Raw genomic sequence first — 20,030 nt, 5'->3', positions numbered from 1 at the left:
TTGGCTGTAGGCAAGTCCCTGACGGGTGCAGGCCCCAGTTTTCCTCCTGTCTGACATAAGGATGATCTGCAGGATCTCTGCAACCTTTTTATCATGTAGAAATATTATTGTCCAAAAATCTGGAATTTGTTGTGGTATTTTTTTTTAATAGAATTATGTGCTAGCACTGACAGCCCACTCACCTGATGTTGAACACCTGAATGACGTAAGCCTCAAGCTCCCGCTGAGTGACGTGGCTGTAAAGACATTGCAGAATGTGACCCGGCAGTGGAATCGGGCCACAGCTACCGCGCTGGACCACCACAGGTCAGCGCAGCCCAGCTCTCCCTTCTGCTCCAAGTAAAGGGAAGTTCACAACGGGAACTCATTGTCAGATGTCTCTGTTTTATTTGTTTTTAAACCTTTATAGGGAGCTTCAGGGAATCGGATTAAATGAACAATTTCTTCATTACTGTGAAAAGTGGGTCCGACTCTTGCAGAAGATAGAAGAGTCGCTGAAGATGAGTATTGCTGACAGCCTTCCGGCTCTCCTTGAGCAGCAGAAATCCTATGAGGTAGGCACACTGTGCCCTCGGACCCCTCACCCTGGAGCGGGCGTCAGGGAAAGATGGGTTTAAATAAAATGCAAGTTTTGTTGTCGGTTGATCATGTGTCAGATTCTCACACATTGTACGATTCTCAGCGTGTTGTTTTATTACACTGTGTCATGAAGGGCAGAACTAGATTTTCTGCAGTGAGTGGAATTATCTAGCACAACTTTGTGTCCTCAGAGTGCAAACACTACACCACTTTTACCAAGAACATGTTAAAGTACTTCAGCTCATCTTTGCATTTTCACTGACTGATTCTCTAAAATATGGGAGAACCTAAAAAAATATATATGGAAGAACCTGATATAATTATAATTGTCTCATTAATAATTTCACAGAGGAATTTCCCCACACTTGTGTTCATATGTATTTGGAAATATGCTTGGTTATATGCACACCCTGCCTTTCAGAGCAGGCGTGGTTAGTTCACTACAACTTTTCAATGTAACTAATTTAATTCTGCATTGTAACATTGTCACCCAATGAATAGGAAATCCTTTTCAGCCAAAAAGCTGAACGGCCTTGAATAAACTACTGAACTTCTTTATACTTTTGCTTCCTCCTCTTCGAATGGATTTTATAATGGCACTTAAGTCCAATGTTTGAGGAATAAGTGAGACAATGCGTGTCTTACATGGCGCTTAGCAAACAGTGAGTGCCCAGTAAACAGGCATTACTCACAGTTGTTGTTGGATCTTTTTCTTTTTGAGATTATATTTATAGATGCTATTGAGTGATGGTTGAGCATTGTTTGCAGGTAGGCTAAATAGTTTGAAAAATAATCATCTTAGATGTTGTCTGTGAGCTTAGATTTTAATCAGAAGCATAAGATCCAGATTCATAAAATGAATTCTATTAGCTGATATTTTATATTTTAATTCACACACAGATGTTAGAAGCTGAAGTTTCTATGAACCAGGCAATTGCTGACTGCTACATCACCCGGTCCTTACAACTCTTGGACACGACAGAAATAGAGAACAAGTAAGCTGTCTGGGGTGTGTGCGTGCGTGCGTGTGTTTGCATGTGATGGGGTAATGCAGTTGGGGAAGGCTTCCACCACGTGCATCTGGACCACGTCAGTGCCTGGTGGCTGTGTCAGTTGCTCGACCACCACAGGGTCAGGTTTTTTTAACTGAACTAGGCCGGGGTCTTGCTGTGTGGCCATGGAAACCATAGGGGCACTCTCCGCTGTGGTGCGTGAGCGGGTTAGTGGATGAGACCCACTCACCAAATACAGTGAACTAATGTTTTACCCCAGAGCACTCTCCAGTAGAATGTTGTCCTCTGTACTTCAGCCTCGTGCTGTTTTGCTATTTAAGAAACAATTCTGAAAGTGCTGCTGTTTCCAGCAGGTAGCTCTGTCACTGTTGGGAAAGCAAGTGTTTCTCCCTGTGTCGTGTACATGGGGTCAGGGGGTCACTGGGCAGTGCCAGTCAGGCTGAGCAGAGCCCCTCAGTCTGTCCCAGTGACAGCAACTGAACCTGCTCACCCAACAGGTTCACATGGCAGACAGAGCTCAGAAGTGCCTGGCCTGTTGAATACTTCTCCAAATGTCCTGGTAGGGATGGTTTCTTCTCGCCATCACCACCCATGTGCCTTTGCATCTTTCAGCATAACTAAGAACTAGAAAGCCCATTTCCTTATAGCTCTGAAATAATAAATTCAAGCCAGTTTCAGGGTGATCAGCTGGTTTTGATTTGATCAGTTCAGCAAAGCATGACTTTCCCCGTAATATATAAAAGGCCTTATTTTTCACATGGCAGGTGTCACTTATTGGGAAAGAACTAATTGAGAAGTTGCAGAAAGCATGTTTTTTATTGCTGAAATGACATAAAGTATAACCTTCAAGTAATAAATGACATTACCAGGTACCCACTTATTCACCTCTTTCCTGCCAAGCCCGTATGTAGTTTTCCATTCAGCATTTGGCATAATGGCTGTTAAAACAGCTTCCATTTGTTTAAGGGAATGATTGTCATGCATGCTGACAAAGTACCTGGCTCATGTGCATATATCTTCTGCTAAAAATTTTTGCCAACCACATACATGCTGCCCCCGCTCCAGCTCCAAGTTCCCCATCACATTTAAGTTGAATGGTGCTAAGATTTTAAGAAGTTTGTTTTTCATGTAAATTGTGCATATCAATAGCAAATCTGAGTTTCTGTGAGAGTTATTTTTTCTGCATATTCATGTCTGGATTCTCTAACCATCTGTTTTTCCCAAGACCGGAGTTTATTTCCAAGTTCACGAAGCTGCAGGACCAGTGGCAGAGTGCCGTCCGGCGCGTTCGGCAGAGGAAGAGCGCGGTGGCCGGGCTGGCGAGGCAGTGGCAGTATTTCACTGCCTCCGAGGATTTGCTCCGCTTCCTCACCGCCACCAGCCACCTGCTGTCTGCGGTCAAGAGCCAGGACTGCCTCAGTCTCTGCCAAGCCAGAAGCCTGATCCACGAGCTGAAGGTAGTGAGTGCACAGTAGTGGTGTGAGCACCGCAGGGGGGTCATTAGGTGGAAGAGGTTAACTCACTTCAGGTTTGATGTCATCTGTGATGTCACGGTTCGGGTGTGCTCTCTGCAGTGGGAGACCAGCTGGCACAGGTCCCTAGCTTTGAAGGGGCAGAAAGCCAACTCATCCCTCCATCCAGAAGCAGTGAAGCTGTCTTCGGCTGCGGGGGTTAGGGATGGAGTGGACGTGAGTGGGTCAAGGGGGAAGTTTGGAGTGACGGGCTCCTCCCACCTAAGTCTTTAAGTAATATGTTAATGGGCCAGCAATGTGGTAGTTTATAGTGGGACGCATGCTTACTCGTGAAGGGCAAATTCTATTAGACAATGAAGTTTTCAATCAGAAAGTTGCTTGGCCAGCACAGGACTAGAGTAATTGATTGGCAGTTCCCAAGGCAGCTTCCACTGAGCTATAGAACCACTCTCCAGCGGTACAGCTCGGTGAAACATCCCCTTCTGAAATCCTGTGCTTTCCTCATTCATTCAGTCAGTCACCAAACATCGAGCGCCCGCCCTGTGCCCGTCACTGTTCTGAGCGCTGGAAGCGGGGCATGTACAAGGAGAAGCCTCCCACTCTCGTGGGGCTACTCAGACAAACTGACACATACACAAGAAAGTGCTAGTTTGTCTGATTGGTGGGGGCAATCAGACAAATTCAAGAATAAGAAAATTTCAGGTTGCAATATGAAATATATACGTAAATTAAAACAGAGCCAGAATGGAAGGGCTGGGTGGCTACTGTAGGTTGGCAGGTGATACTTAAACTGGAACCTGAGTGAGGAGAAGGAGCCAGCCAGGGAAGGATCTGGGGAAAGAGCCTTTGAGGCAGACGGAACGGCTTTCCCAATTCCCCACAGTGGAAACAAGCTCATCAAAGCACAGAAACAGAAAGAGGGCTCGGATGACGGGCGCATAGCCAGTGGGACCGCAGCGATAGGACATGAACTTGAGAGCCAGGCATGGAGGAGTGTTTGTAGGTTGGGTATGGAAGCTGGGTTAGCCTTGATGGGACAGGAGGCTGTTGAAGAGTTTCAGTTGGAAGAGGGGGCAGCATGATTCTGTTTGTATGTTTTAGAGCCCCTTTGGTTGTTCTGAGGAGGATAGACTATGGAGGAGCCAAAGGAGAAGCAGGCACCCCAGTATATTTCCTGTCTAATGCTGCGTAACAGCCACCAGTGATTATTGCCTCTCACAGTTCCGGGGCTTGACGGGGCTCAGCTAACAGATTCTTGCTTAGGGCCTCAGGCCGTGGTGGTCACACGACGATGGAGAGTGAAGGTGCACTCACTCTCGTGTCCAGCACTTAAGCTGGAAAGACTCAGACAGCTAGGAACTGGAGCAGCTGGGGCTCCTGGGCATCGTTCCCTGTGGTCCTTCCGCGAGGAAGCTCCTGGTAGCCGGACTTTTTTACATGGAAGCTCATGGCTTCAAAGGCACATGCCCCCAGAAAGCGAGATCCAGGGAGAAGCTCCACTGCCTCCCTTCGACCTGGCCTTGGAAGTCATGTATGTCCCTTCTACCATTTTCTGTTAATCACATGCCCACTCAGGGTCAAGAGGAGGGGACAGAGGCACTGCCACCTGATAGCCAGTGACAATTCTGGAGGAACATGTGGGGCAGGGAATACTGCTATGGCCTTTTTGTGAAAAACACAGTCTGCCAAGTCCAGTTAGACTATTTATTTATTTATTTATTTATTTATAAATATTTTATTTATTTATTTTTAGAGGGGAAGGGAAGGAGAGAAGAAGAGAAACATCAATGTATGGTTGCTTCTCGTGCATCCCCTGCTGGGAACTGACCCCTGCGGGGAACAGGCCTGCAACCCAGGCATGTGCCCTGACTGGGAATCGAACCGCGATCATCTGGTTCACAGGCCCGCGCTCAGTCCACTGAGCTACACCAGCCAGGGCTCAGTTAGACTATTTAAATAGTCTTGGAGAGTTGTTATGATGGATGAGATAAGAGTGAGCCCTGCCTGTCGTGGCTCAGTTGGCTGGAGTGTCATCCATAGATTGAAAGGTGTTACATTCGAAGAGCGAGTAACCAAATGTCCAAGCACTTAGAGCATTTAGATGTTATTTATTGGCCAAACTTTTAACCTGCGCAGGGGCGAACTTCCCCAACTGTGACCGGAGTCACCGTAGCTCCTCAGAGCTACAATATGGAAGTCGCGCCTGGCTTACAGACTAAAGGGTTTTTATAGAATACTGCAAGCAAGCAATATACAGAAGCAGATGTGGCTGTTAGCGATTGGTGCCATTGAACAATAGCCTCCTTACTCATTGGTGGGACCCTCTTGTTGGAAGGCAGAACATATTTTTCTTTTTTTTTTCCCTCCTACTGGCCTTCCACATTCTCCTTATCTTGCTTCATGCCTGACTGGCCTTGTACACTGACTACATTCTGGGGTGGGGGCCTAACTATATCCTGTTGGAATTTCTACTTGCAGCTGGCTCTTATCGTAGCTGGCTCCTACAAAAGGTTGGGAGTTCAATTCCCAGTCAGAGCTTATTCGGAAGGCAACCAATCAGTGTTTCTCTCTCCCTCTCTCCCTCTCCCCCTCTTTTTCTCTCACATCTCTTGAATTAAAAGAAAACAAAACAAAACTAAACTGGTCACAGTGAAGACAAAAAAGGATATATTTTTAGGCAGCATTTACAAGATTTGCTAATGGTTTGGGTGTGCCATGTAAATGAAAATCTAAACTGAGATGGTGGCGGGGGGGGTGGGGGGGAGGGATCAAGAAACAAATTTGAAAAACTGGTGGACAGGGCCAACAGTGCCGTGATTGCGGGGGGGTTAGGAGTGTGGGTGAAGGTGAAAGAAGGTATACGGAATATAAATGATAATGGAAAAATACAGTAAAAATGAATTAAAAATTATTAAAAAGACGACTCTAGGTTTCTGACTTGAGCATTGTGATGAATAGTGTGCTACTGAGCAAGTCAGGGAAGACTGGAGGAAGAGCAGGTCTTTTGATAAGCTTGAAATGGCTTAAGCAAGTCACTTTTTTTTTTCTTTTTAGAATAAAGAAATTCATTTTGAAAGACAGCAAACCACCTATGCACTCACCTTGGAAGCTGGGGAAAGATTGCTGAACACAGTGGGCCTGGAAAGTAAAGAGTCCATAGAGGGCAGACTCGGTCAACTTAAGGGCAGCTGGGCGGACACCAGGAGCCAAGTCGGAGAGACGATCAAGCACGTCCAGAGCATTGCCGAGGTAGGTGTACCGCCCCCGTTCGCCGTCCCACTCACGGTGCTCAAGTGCAGCACATACATAGATTTTTTGTTTGCTCTGTGACAATGGGAATGACTTAGGGATGATACTTTGAGTTTTCCAAAGGACACTAAGTCCTGCTACCCCATGAATCATGTCAGTTGCTTAAGGCAGAATGGTGCTAGTAGCATTGAAAAAGCTCAGTATTAAGTATATAAATACTGGAGCTTCTATTTTATATTTACTTTCATGGAACAGGAAACTTAGTAATGCTCAGTGGAAGTTCAGCACACAGAGTCAATGTCCCACATGTGGTCTGTCCTTGGGTATAGCACATGAAAATGAACACAGTGACACTTCATCTTTCTGTTACCATCAGAAAATGCAGTTTTCTGTGTAAGTGAACTTCACAGATAATTTATGATTATATCTTTAAGAATTAAAAGGTTCTTTTGAGACATTTTTAGGGAAATCATTATGATTTTGTGATGCTAAAATACCAAGTTTTTCTCAAGGACCCTGACCTGCTTTGCACCCAGACCCTGACTGCTGTGCTCTCTGAGGTCTTGTGTGGGTTTTATGGTTTTCCTCTCTGTGCAGTAAATGTGGATCTGTCTTTCTTACTTTTTGTTTCTCTGAGCATACCTACGCCTTGTAACTCACTACTCCCTAAACTATCCGGAATGTACGTATGTGTGTCGAAACCAAATAACCAAGCTTGTCAGAGATGTTTTTCTGAATAAAGAAAAACTACGTCCCGGGTTAGGGCCTGAGCATCTCTCCCATGCACAAAGTCCCCGAATCTTCTTTGGTGTACAGACTGCAAAATTCGTCAGCCAGCAAACGTGCTGAGCACCTGCCACGTCTGTACAGTGGGATGGTAAATGCAGTTGAGGGTTTGGTGGGGGAGACGAGGACTCACAGTCCTGTTTCCCTCTCTGCTTTCTGGGTCATGTTCCAGAGATTTGACCTTTCTGCACACGTGGCCTCCCCTCACGTGAGGTGTCACCGTAGGACTGGGCCAACCCCAGTATGTTTGGGTGTCATTTGTACTGAGGGTTAAAGTACTGCTTGATTTTTATGTTCGTCTGCTTTTAGTGACCTCAGGACTAGAAGGTCAGCCCTAAGGAATCAGTTGTAAACACCCTGAACTTGAAAATGCAGACCCCTGTTTGGTTGGCAATGCAAGGTTCAAGGAAACGGAGATGCCACGAAAGAATGGCACTGGGGGAAGTGGCGGGGAACCTGCAGCCTTAGGTCGCCTCTTGACTAAGCTGCTTCTGACCTCCCATCCCAGGCCCGTCAGTTTCCTCTGAGCCTCAGTTTTCACATTTTAAATGTGAAGATAATATTTGCTCTGTTTGCCTCCTAAGGTCATTCCTTTTACAATAGGACAGGGAAGGTGAAAATGCTAGAGAAACCTGAGAGCGCTTTCAGCAGAAGGTGGCCGTCAGCACTGCCAAGAGGTGGAGAGCGAGTGCAGCTGGACCGTGAAAGGGCGCAGAAGCCAGGCAGCCAAGTTTTCTAGAGGGGGAAGGAGCGAGTGGAGGGGCGGCATCAGAAAAGAAGACGAGAAAGTGGTCGGGGGCTTGCGATTAATGGTGCTACTGTAGCACATGCCCAAGACTAAACACCGAAGATGAATTTTTTTAAAGATTTTATTTATTTATTTTTAGAGGGAAAGAGAGGGAGAGAAACCCGAATGTGCGAGAGAGACACCTATCAGTTGCCTCTTGCACACTGCCAGCCAGGGACCCGGCCCACAACCCAGGCATGTGCCCAGACTGGGAACCGAACCGGCGACCTTTCGCAGGCAGTACTCAACCCACTGAGCCACACCAGCCAGGGCTGAAGATGAATTCTTATAGTTCTTAAATGTGAACTTTTCCAAAAATTAAAATAGAAATGAGATCGTGTAGATCAGAGTTATGGGGAGGGAAGAAGAAATACAGTTGACTCTTGAACAACACAGGTTTGAACTGTGCGAGCCCACTCATTTTTCCGATAAATATGGACGGCCCTTCGCATCCCTGGGTTTTTACATTGGTAGATTCGTTCAACTGCCGATAAAAAAACTATTTTCACTTTGTGGTTGGGAACCTGCGGATATGGAGGGTTAACTTAACGGGGACTTTCAACTATACTCAGTTGGTGCCCCTCACCACCACCCTGCGTCATTCGCGGGTCAACGGTATTTTAAAACAGAACCCAACCAACCCTGTGGTGGAATGAGCCACACGTAAAGCGGCAAGGAGGTGTCGAACCGGACTGGTGTCCCATCTGTTCTTTTAAACCACGGTTCGTTCCAGAAAGGAACTGGGTCTCTGGTTTACAAAAACTCATTTAGCAAAGCAATTACCGTATGTTGTCATGTATAATGCACACTTTTTTACCCAAATATTAGGGAAAAGTTAAGGTACTGCCTATTACACATGGGTAGTACCTGAAATACCTTGTATCTGTTCTTGTCTTTTATAATTATTCGTTATATAAAATTTCTTGTGCCATAATATGTTCAAAATAAATGCTAAAACTCCTTTATAATACAAAAAAACAAGCATCTAAATATAAATACATAATTGGATTAAAAATTAAAACAAAAGATTTTGTTTGTTTGATTTTGATTTTGGCCCCTGAAAGCTTGGGCCAAAAAACGTGGGTGCACATTATACCTGGCAAAATACAGTACATGGATTAGAGAAGTCATTCTGATTCTGTAACTCATTCTTAAATAGCAAAAGCACTTACCAGTTTTAATACTGTTTTCAAATAGACCTGGAACCAGTGTGAAAAGAAAATCAAAGAGCTGAAAAGCAGGCTGCATGTTTTAAAGGCACAAAGTAAAGAACCTCTTCCAGAAACCCACGAGGATCTCCAAAAAGAGAAAGAGCTGATTAAGGTACCACAGTGTTCGAGAGAATCGCATAGCTGTTTTCTGAGAAGTTGAAGTGTGTGTTTTCAGTTTCCATGTTGAAACCAAGTGTCCTTGTGTAGTTGGCAAACATTTTCCCTGTGTTTTATCTAACAAAGCATTCTGGTCTCTAAAGGAATCAGAATCCATATGTTTTGAGATCCACATATGAAAATGAGAGACTTTTGCAGAAATTCACTTCTTAGGGTCTCGGGATTTCTCCCGGGGTCCTGCTTCTATCTGGTTCTCCTCTCTAATAAAAGATGTGGCCTCTGAGATGACATTGAAAGCTGTCCCCTTATCAAATGACTTTGTCTTTGAAATGAGAGTAAAGTATGACTAAAGAATTCATTTGTTAAAAGTCAGTAGGTTGAGTTTTTTGCTCAATTATAACATTTTTATAAAACCTTCCAAACTGTATTCTGCCTAATTAATATCGCACTAGGCAAAATTCCTGCATCTTTTAGGTCTTTGCAGACAGAACAAACTTATGGATAGGAACTTGCCTCGGTACGATTCCCAGGTCAGGAACTTCCTGCGTCTCCTCCCTATTTGCAGGTTGATGTGTAAAAGATATCAGAAGCCAACTGAAACACACTTTGTTTCTGTTTGTTTGGTTGGTTGGTTTTCTTCCATTCCTTTGGTGACTTCAGCAATTGAATTGAAAGATTAGGAAGACATGAGTAGTCTCGTACTTGAAGCTGTGCGGGAAATTAGTGTCCTCCTCCCCGCATCTTTTTTTCTCATTGTCAATGTTTCCAACATGCAAAATATTTTTCACCTAACAGTGATATGACGAACTGCCACAAAACCACCACTTGTCTGAACAGTAAAGCATTGCAAATGCAGGTTCAGTGCCTTGTATGATTTCCAGTGCACTTTCCCTCCCCAGCCCACTTCTGTGTCATTTTACTGTGTGTCTGTAATTCTCAGTGACATATAGGAGTATTACTTTTGAATTTTTTTATAATTTTATTTATTTAGATTTTATTGATTTATTTTAAGAGAGAGAAACATTGAAACATCAATATGTGGTTGTCTCTCATGCGCCCCCAACTGGGGACCTGGCCGGCAACCCAAGCATGTGCCCTGATTGGGAATCAAACTAGTGACCTTTTGGTTCACAGGCCGGCACTCAGTCCACTGAGCCACACCAGCCAGGGCAGTAGTATTACTTTCGTTTTAAACTTTACGTGAATAGTACCATGTTACATATATAACACCTGCAACCTTTTTCCCTCGTTATGATTTTGAGTCATTAGTGTTGATAGTTGTAACTCACTCATTCTCATGCTGTGTTTATGCATTACAACAAAATGAAACAATTTATTCCTTCTCCAGTCACTCTGTATTGTGAAAAAGAATTTTTTACACGTTTGATCACTTGATAGGTATGGATGGTATATCTTTGTAGTTTAATTACTAGTAAGTTGAACATTTTTTTTTCAGGTTTATTGCCCCTTCAGATTTGCTTTCTGTGAATTGCCAATTTATCTTCTTTACTCATGTTTTTGTTGGGCTGTTTCTCTTTTTCTTATTGATTTGAAACAGCCACTAATTTTTTTTAGATAATTCTTCTCTGTTGAGTAGAGACATTACAAATGTCTCCTCCCATCCATTAGCTTCTTTTTGTACTTTTTCTTGGTGTCACTGGCTGAAAAAAAAAGGGGGGATTGTTTTGTTATTTTGTTATAGATGAGTTTATCATCATCTTCATTTATGATTTGTTTTCTGTTTTCTTTTGTGAAATCTCCATAATAAATTCATAAAGTTTAGAATCTTACATTTTTTTCTGACAGTTTCAAGTTTTGCTCTCTAATCTACATCTTTGTTCATTGAAGAATTGATTTTTGTGTACCTTTGGAGTTAAAGATCCAATTTTTTTATTCATATGGATAATCAGTTGTCCTGATGCCCGTTTATTGAATAGTCCAGGGTCAAATGTCATGTTTCCACACACAGGTGATTCCTTTCTTGGTTCTCTGTTCCATTGGTCTGTTTATCTCAGCTTTTCCATCAGGTCTTCGTTCCAGGCGTGATATGCGTCCATTCCTTATTCTCCCACCTTAGTATGGACACCCTTGGGTCTTTGATCTTTCAGAACTTTTGGAAGCAGTTTATCAAACTAGGAAAAGTCCTGATAAGAGTTGAAGTGGAATAGTATTGAATTTGTAGATTAATTTGGGGCAAATAACATCTTTTTGACATTGAGTACTCCTGTTCCTGAATATGCCATGCTGTTCCTTCTAGTTGTGTGCAGTCATGTTTAGTATATAGTATGGAGAATCCTTGTTAGATTTAGTCCTTGATGTGTTATTTTGAAGTTATTGAACTAACCCTTTTGAAGCTATTGAAACTAACTAACCCTTCTGTTAGTTTCAATATTTTGTGTATATATTCCTTCAGATATCTATGTCAACAATTACCATTTGTGGAAAAGGACCCCTTTTGTGTGTCTTCCTTTTAATTATGTATTTCTTCTGTCCTTTCTACACTGGTCAGCACTTCCGGGACAGCACTGAGCAGACGCAGCAGTGGCTGGCTCCTTTGTGTTCATCCTGATTTTAAAAGAATTATTCCAAAATTTACCCCTTAAGTCTATTTGCTGGTAATATCTTTATTAGATCAAGAAAGTTCCTACCTACCTCTGATTTCTGATAAAGATGTCATTTCTAATCTCCACACAACCTTTAGAGGAAATTCTTCCAGATCTTATTAAACTTCTTGACGGAAATTTGTGAGATCATACCAAGTGTAGCTTTTAGAACTCTGCATATCAATCAGAATTAACACATTTTCATTGTTGTCTACTCTAGGGCTTCTTTCTTTCTTTTTTTTTAAGAAAGTTTTTAAAAAATATTTTACTTATTTATTTATTGTTAGAGGGGAAGGGAAGGAGAAAGAGTGGGAGAGAAACATCAATGCGTGGTTGCCTCTCACGTGTACCCCACTGGGGACCTGGCCTGCAACCCAGGCATGTGCCCTGACTGGGAATTGAACCAGTGACCCTCTGCTTCACAGGCCCGTGCTCAATCCACTGAGCTACACCAGCCAGCGCTCTAGGGCTTATTTCTGATATAAATAAATAGTTGTTTCTTGCAGATACCTATTGATAGATGTTAGTGGAGACCCTTCAAGTATGAAGAAGTATAAGTGCAACATAAATGACCCTTGAGTGTTCTGGCTGTTTCCTTTTGCCTCTCCTGTTGTGAAAGTAACTTTCTTGATTAAGTCCTAGAATTCAAAGAGTTTAAATTTGACAGATAATTCACTTAAAAAAATAAAGTTTCCAGGGTCAGAGGAAATTTTCTGCTAATCAATCTCTGCTATCAGAGAACAATTTACTTTTTCTTTCATTATATTTAACTTTCTTTTCTAAAGTTAACCAAAATAATTCCCTTGGAACAGAAGCTGTTGTTATATATGATTTCCACAGTAGCAACAGTACAGTTCTTAAGGTGTTTTTTTTTTAAGTGGGATATCACACTTTATACATTTCTATAACATAGTTTCAGAATTAAGTATGTATGTGAGATTGTTGTTTTCTTCTCAGTAAAGGTAAAGACTTACATGACTTTAAAGTAGAATTAATTATATGAAAATTTGAACTACCTGAGGAAATGAAAACAGAGGTAGAAAAGTTTCCTTTTGAGAAAAAGGTGGTGGAGAACTGGCCAAGCCGAACTGCAGACGCTGGCCCGGGGCTGTTTCTCATTCAGCTGGTCCCGCCCCCTTCCGGGCCTCCCCTCCCCCAGAGTCCAATCAAAGGATTAGCCTACAGGTTTGGAAACAACCGCAGTTGGAGTTGAAGTTTTTTGTTTTTGTTTTTTTTTTTTCCTCCCTTTTCTTGTGTTTAAATGCAGGAGCTAGAGAAGTCTTTGGCTAACTGGACTCAGAACTTGAAAGAACTTCACACCATGAAAACCGACTTAACCCAGCACATTCTTGTGGAGGACGTGATGGTTTTGAAGGAGCAAATAGAGCATTTGCACAGACAATGGGAGGACCTCTGCTTAAGAGTAAGTCAGTTAACTGCAGGGCACGGCTGTTCTGGACTTTATTGAAATGTCTCTGAAGGCTAGACAAAGTGGAACAGAGCTTAAGTTCGCTGACCCCGAGGCCCTTTGCAGTCGGAGCCCCGGCGGGCGGCTGTTCCTTCAGTAGGCACAACACTGGTTAGCAAATTTGACCCTTTGTTTCTCTGGCACTCAGTGCTGAGACTTGGCACACTGTTAATGAGGATTTTAAAGACATAATGTTTAAATGTTGGGGGGCATTGCAGCTGGGATCAGCTGTGTGGGCTGTGCTCTGTCCTGTGGAGATGACAAGCACTAATCTGTATGTTAGAATCAGGATGCAGCAGAGGGGTGACTGCGGGCGCAGAGCGGAATCTCTGCAGCCTCTGCTCTGGGCAGAGTCGCACCGAATGCCCCACGGCAGCCGCCTTTTATCTGAGAACTGTGCGTTCGCATGCAACCGGTGTTGATTCAAGCAGCCGGTTTTCAGAACTCTTTAAAAGGGATGATCTGCTGTACTTGGTATCTCAGCGGCTCTGATTGAGAATTGGATTGTGGTCGGGTGTTCCCCAGTGTGTGGGAGTGTGATTGTGTGTGTGTGTGTGTGTGAGAGAGAGAGAGAGATGATCGGCCCTTATGAAAGGGTTCGAATAGATCTTTAAGAACATGTAATTCTAAGAAAAATAAATTCCTGCCTCATTTTTGTGAAGTACAAGAAATATTTTTAAGAGTTGAAATTCAGACACTTTTGAATGCATTTTAATAAAGTAAAAACATTTGTCCTTCCTGATTTTAGTATTTAATATTCAGAATTTACCCTACTCATCAATGTACTTTTCGAATTCTTATTCAAATTTTATATAAAAGAAAATGTTTAGAAAATGTGAAACGTATCCTGAAAGGTAAGAAGCCAAGACTGGGGTCCAGATGTTCCTAATTGTTACCATCACGGAGCCCATCAAAATGAGGCCATGCCATATGCCAGGGTTTTTTAAAGCTGAGATAAATGGATGCCCAGAGGAACAGAAACTCAGAACTTGGTTTTGGGGGGCTAGTTCTTTGCACCTTTCCAGCACACTTGGTCAGCCGGGTGTACAAGCATTAGATGCTTTTTGCCTCACTCTGCAAGGAGCAGAGGTGTTCCTGTACAGAGCAGGGGAATCTCTGGCAGTTCAACCTAAGTTCCCCCGTTTGTAAAGTGGGGTGTTGAAACTACCAAAAGAACTCTTCAGCTACCCCTTTAACTGTAATGTTCAAAAGATTTTTAACATCGGAGAAGACTTTTCTTTACATTTAGAAAGGCTGATTTTATTCTTTATATTTACTGAAGTAGTACATGTGAATGAGCCCTGTGAGGAGGAAAACCTTTTGCTAATACCAGTGTAGGGCTTGCTTGAGCCTCACGGAGCACCGGGTGTTTGGGTTCAGCCTGCGTGCTGCAGACCGGTGACTGGCCCCTTTTCTGTGGTTTCTCTCCAAAGTGACAGTACTATGGGAAGGTGAATTAAATGAGTGATGTGCATCTTTTTTAAAAAACCTTATTTTGCTTTGTTTTTGTTTTGAAATACAATACGAGAATATCTAAATGACTTTCATTTTCATGGTCCATTTGCATTATCAATGTTAGGTTTATAATTTGATCTGTATTATGGGGTTTTTTTTTTTAATTAAATGGGCAGGACATTGTCCTTAAGTAGCTATAAAGACTCATTTTTTAAAAGGGAAAGGATTTGGGTCATAAAGTTATAAATTAGCTTTAGCAAGTTTTCAGTAAAGGTACTATTGAGAGAACAGGAACAGAAAAAATTTAGGTGATGCTCAATGTATTCCTCTAACCTCTGTTTCTAATTTTTAATATAACCTGATCCTGTTGGATAAAACTGAATCCTTTTGGTCAGTTACAATTCAGGTACATTTTTTATATTGTTGCTGTTTATGACATTTATCAAATGAATAAAAAATCTGTTGTTAAACTCTAGGAGTTAATGAGGCAAAAACATAGTAGTTTAAGCCTATAGGGCTACTGATTAAAATGAATGAGTTTCATATTCCTTTTGATGGGGGGAGGGTACGGGAGCTGCTTTCGTTTCCGCCCAGACTCAGCTGCCAAATGCATTCTCATTTCCAGGTGGCTATACGCAAACAGGAAATTGAAGACAGACTCAATTCGTGGGTTGTGTTCAATGAAAGAAATAAAGAGTTGTGTGCGTGGCTGGTGCAGATGGAAAACAAAGTTCTACAGACGGCAGATATTAGTATCGAGGAGATGATTGAAAAGTTACAGAAGGTGAGTGCAGGTACCGCTGCCATGGGATCCTCGGCCCTCCTCAAAATGGTGTGTTACAGGTATGTTTCCAGTAACATTTTAGAAAGTTAAAGGGATTTTTCTCGCTGCTCTCCTTTTCTGAGAAGAGGTGGTAAGTGAGAATTCCGGAGAGATGGGAAGTGTGGGGCCCACCTAGGAGGGCACATGCTGTGTACTGAGGGGAGGTACCTTCCCTCAGGAAATCTGGCCAGAGAAGGGGCCCGCATTTCCTTAAGCGTCCGTTCACACCCCAAGTGAGTTACAGCTTTTCTAGTTCTGATTGGGGCAGAGCTCCCCTTGCAAAAGGGGAGGGGCCAGCAGGAATGCGTCTCATCATCGCCAATCTGCACAGAAAAAGGTAGAAAGGTTCTTGCCACTCAGGAAACTGCTTACTGATACTAGGCTAATTCAGTTATACTCAGTTGTCCCCAAGTCCCAGATCGTGAGGTTAGAAGAAATCTGAGAGAGGAAGCTGTCCAATGAGGAGAACCTCCGCTGCCCCACGCGTTGCAGTGTGCTGAGCCGGCATCCTCGACTGGTTAGCCACGCAGTGAGGAGCTGTGTTAACAAGTGTGACAAGTTTTTAATTTTTTTTTAAAAAAATGTTTTTTTCAAGAGGCCACTGTGTGTTTATTGTCCGGCAAAGAAGTGAATTTTGGGCAGTAACTGAAGCTTTTTGTTTCGGTGCCCTTGCCAGGACTGCATGGAAGAAATCAATTTGTTCAGTGAAAACAAGTTACAGTTAAAGCAGGTGGGGGACCAGTTGGTGAAGGCCAGCAACCAGACGAGAGCAGCCGAGGTCGATGACAAGCTCAATAAAATCAACGACCGCTGGCAGCATCTTTTTGATGTCATTGGCTCAAGGTAAGAAACGCTCTGGAAGTAACTCCTCCTCGCTTAGGTGCCGTGGTTACCCCACAGACCTGGACACAGAACCCAGCCCAATGCCGAGGTAGCCCAGCGGTTTCATAACTTAGCTGGCTAAAGGCAAAATGTGGTCAGCAATGAGCAGCAATTCTTGTCTCGACAATATAGAAAGATTCTATTTTAGTGTGTCCCACTTTAATAGTTTTTTTCTTTAGCTTAAAAGTTTACATGAATTAGATTAGGTTTGAATGAGAGTTAGAAACTTAATTTGAAAAGAAAGGCTTGAGGAGGTGTTACTTAGAAACAGTAACTCTGCATTGGGACTTGCATGTCCGCCGGATGAAGTCACGCCTGCTGGTTCCTGCCCGTGGGTAGCAGGTGCACGTAGGTCAGGGCATAGGCCTGATTTCTAGATTAGACCTGGTCTGGAGGTCCTCACGTGTCCCCATAGCTGGGGCTTGGAACACCCGAGGCGCAGATCCTCCTTGTGTGCTGGGCCTGCCAAGTGCCTGATGGGCATCTGGTCCTAATGGGCACTTAGGAGGCGTGGCTGTGGCTGTTCTCCAGAACAACTCTGTCAGAAGTCAGACCGACAATTTTATGTTCGAACAAAACGATGATGATGATGCCGCCACTCAAGGCTTTTAAATGGTCTCTGTTTTCAAATCCTGTCTCCAAAGGCAGGCCCCAACCAAAATGTGTTTTGTTTTGTTTCATTGCAACCTGACGTACAAAAAACAGTCACTCAGCTTGAGGACCACTTGTGCAACTTTGTGTGGCCACTGGCCAGGTGAGGCTTTTATGTTTTGAACACACACACAATGTGGAGAAAATACACAGGAGAACTTGTAAGGCGACACAAGTATTCGGTGTAGTGAAAATGAGGTGCACCTAATAATTTGGCGTTTCCTCTACCTCCCTGTTGACTGTAAACCGTGAGTGAACCTGCAGCACAGGCTGTGAGACAGGAAGTGAGATGAGTCAGTTATGTAAATGGGAGCCGACATCTGAGCAGCTTGTAAAACCGAGTGGTCTGAGGGCTCAGATCTCCTCTCCCCGGAGAGGGGGCGGGGAATAGGCAGAGCCTCAGAGAAGAGTGGTGTTCCCAGATGGTCGGGAATGAGCAATGAGGGCTCGGGATCCCGGAGCATCACTGGTAGCTGGCAGAGAGAGACAGAAGTGTGCCATGGGCAACAAGGTGCAGGGGTAGTGCAGTGAGTAAGCTGTTCAGGAAATGACAAGAGGCTCCACTGACGTGGGGGATGAAGCTGCAAAGGTAGGTTGGGGCTAAGTCCTGCAAGACCTTAAATCTCAACTTTGTCCTGGCGTCCTACGTAGAGTCTGAGTCATTTGTGGGTTTTTGGCAGCAGAGGGTCTGCCGAAGACAAACGTTAGGGTGATTGGGCAGGCAGCACGCACTGGGCCGAATCCAGCTTCTCTCCACTGCCAGCTCAGAAAACACGTATCTGGAAATCCATGGCAGCGGCCCAAGTAAGGACTAAGAGCTCGGGGTTGGAGCCCATGCTGACTTTATCACTTACTCATCACAGAAACCTGAGTAGTGGTTTAATCTTTCTAAGCCTCAGTTTCCAAATCTGCATAACGTGCCTGACAGCACTGTTCACATCAGAAACCACTGACTTCGAGGACTAATGACGTGCGTCTCGGCAAGTCTGGGGTCCGACCTGGTTACTGAGTGGTTATCATTGTTTTCCCTAAGAAGATGCTAAGACTAAGGAGCATTTCCATGGAGTAGAAGAGGATTCCCTCAGTTATGTGTAGTGGTGGAAGAGACCTTTCCTCCATGAGACCAGTGTTTTTGACTGTCTCGTTTCCAGCACTTTGAACAGGGTTCAGGTGTATGTTGAAATGAAGGAACATTTCTGTGCACAAGATTAAGGTCATGTCTGTTGGGTAACTTGTGTGTAGTATGTCTTTGTTGACATTGTTTTTAGAAGACTTATTCTAAGTCTTCTTGGGCACCTGGCACGAAGCTAGGGCAACGTTGTGCCTGTTCATGGACTGTGCTTTCTGAACACTAGAGTGGCAGTCTGTTCTCAATTATTCATGCTTTGGTTTTATCACTTCAGAGTTTAATAGGTGGCTTGCTTTTCTCTCTCCTTTCTGACTGCCTGTCTTCAGCCAATTCCTTTGTGGAAAAAAAAACAGCAGGTAAAATTTCAGTGGTCCTTTTGGAAGGAGCAATTGGCAGGATAAGGAGTTGAAATAATGGCAGATATTTTGTCTGCCAGCTGTGTTCCTAACAGTGTGCTTTTATGTATGATTTCACTTAATCTTCATTGTAATTCTGAAAGGTAGATACCGTTATCCCATTTTACAGATGACAAAACTGAGGCACTGAAGTTAAATAATAGCATGCCCACAGTTAGAGCCAGTATGTGAGGCAATCAGGATTCCAACTCGGGCAGTTGTGTTGCCTCCCTGTTGCCCAGACCCTTCTGGTTTGTTATACTGACATGAACTGAATCCCTTCAAAACCAAGAAGCTGGGGCCCAGGCCAGCATCGCTCAGTTGGTTGGAGCATCATCCCATAATCAAAAGGTTTCAGGTTCAATCCCCAGTCTGAGTACATCTGGGAGGCAACCAATCGATGCTTCTCTCTCGCATCAGTGTTTCTCTGTCTCCTTCCTTCTCTCTCTAAAAGCAATGGAGGTGTGTGTTGGGGGGGGGGGGGCAACAATAATAAGGAACTAGGGAGAGAATACCAGTAACTTATCTTCCCTAAAGCAAAGGCCAGGCTGAGACCAATGGCTGAGAGTCTAGGAAACTCTTTGATGAGTTTACCCCTTCAGGTGAATCTGTAGATTGAGGCAGCAAGCTTGGACCTGCCTTAAATTGGCCTCATGTAGAATCAGCTGCTGGTCTGCTCTCTGCTACTGATGATATCATCATCAGGGAAGTTGGGGAACAGGCTGTGGAACTTCGATTTGAATGGAACAGGCTGCAGGGCTTAGACTAGAGTAGTGCCAACCAGGTATACCAATGGCCTCGTTTGTCCAGAGAATTCTGAGCACTATTTAACCTTTTCTATCTGCTCACAGTTCGCTGCAGCTTCACTCCTGTGGCAGGGGACATTTCCTGTTAGAAATAATAAGATTTGGAGGGAGGCTATAAAGTTACAAATGGTATTCAGAAATCCAAGACCTTAATAAATCAGGTTTATTGGTCGAGGGGGGGAGAGACCTGTTGTTTCAGGTTCATTCTCAGCATAATGGAGGTGAGTTACAGGGTTAATTAAATGCACTTTAAATTCTGATCATTTCGGGTAGTAGGCTCTGTTATGGGGTGACTAGGGGGGAAATCAGTGCTGTTTATTTTCAAGTGCCAGGCCACCCATGTGTACGTGTATATACATGATGCAGCCCTACAAGGACAGTGCCCTCCTTTTGACAAAGAGGGGCCGTACAGCTCAGAGATCGCAAATAACTGACTCGGGCCCAGTCGGTCCTGCACAGAGTGGGCTGGAGCCCAGGTCCGTCTGTCCCACTGTGCTGTGTACCCAAAGAGTGCTTCGCTCCTTTGAGACCTTGGCTTTTAAAGGTAATTTATCAGAACTTTTCTAAAACCGAGAACTTGATGTAGAATTTATCATTTATTATA

At 43.7% G+C, this 20,030-nt stretch overlaps 1 protein-coding gene across 6 annotated transcripts in view; it reads left to right on the top strand.

Moving 5' to 3' along the window:
• Positions 1–20,030, top strand: part of SYNE2 (spectrin repeat containing nuclear envelope protein 2) — a 296,623-nt gene that overhangs the window by 247,038 nt on the left and 29,555 nt on the right. For 5 of the 6 annotated variants that reach the window (XM_037031145.1, XM_037031147.1, XM_037031146.1 and 2 more), the window contains 9 exons: positions 152–306; positions 410–554; positions 1,480–1,574; positions 2,818–3,049; positions 6,119–6,313; positions 9,084–9,209; positions 13,085–13,240; positions 15,366–15,524; positions 16,240–16,406. In XM_037031145.1, coding sequence (XP_036887040.1) covers positions 152–306; positions 410–554; positions 1,480–1,574; positions 2,818–3,049; positions 6,119–6,313; positions 9,084–9,209; positions 13,085–13,240; positions 15,366–15,524; positions 16,240–16,406 — 1,430 coding nt within the window. Of the gene's footprint in view, positions 1–151; positions 307–409; positions 555–1,479; positions 1,575–2,817; positions 3,050–6,118; positions 6,314–9,083; positions 9,210–13,084; positions 13,241–15,365; positions 15,525–16,239; positions 16,407–17,444; positions 17,686–20,030 lie in introns of those variants that run through there. The other variant, XM_037031149.1, reaches the window with a different exon arrangement.

This window comes from Sturnira hondurensis, unplaced genomic scaffold (assembly GCF_014824575.4).
Source record: "Sturnira hondurensis isolate 20B ecotype Veracruz unplaced genomic scaffold, ASM1482457v3 Scaffold0021143, whole genome shotgun sequence".
Classification (NCBI taxonomy): domain Eukaryota; kingdom Metazoa; phylum Chordata; class Mammalia; order Chiroptera; family Phyllostomidae; genus Sturnira; species Sturnira hondurensis.
This window is presented reverse-complemented; position numbering and strand designations above follow the sequence as displayed.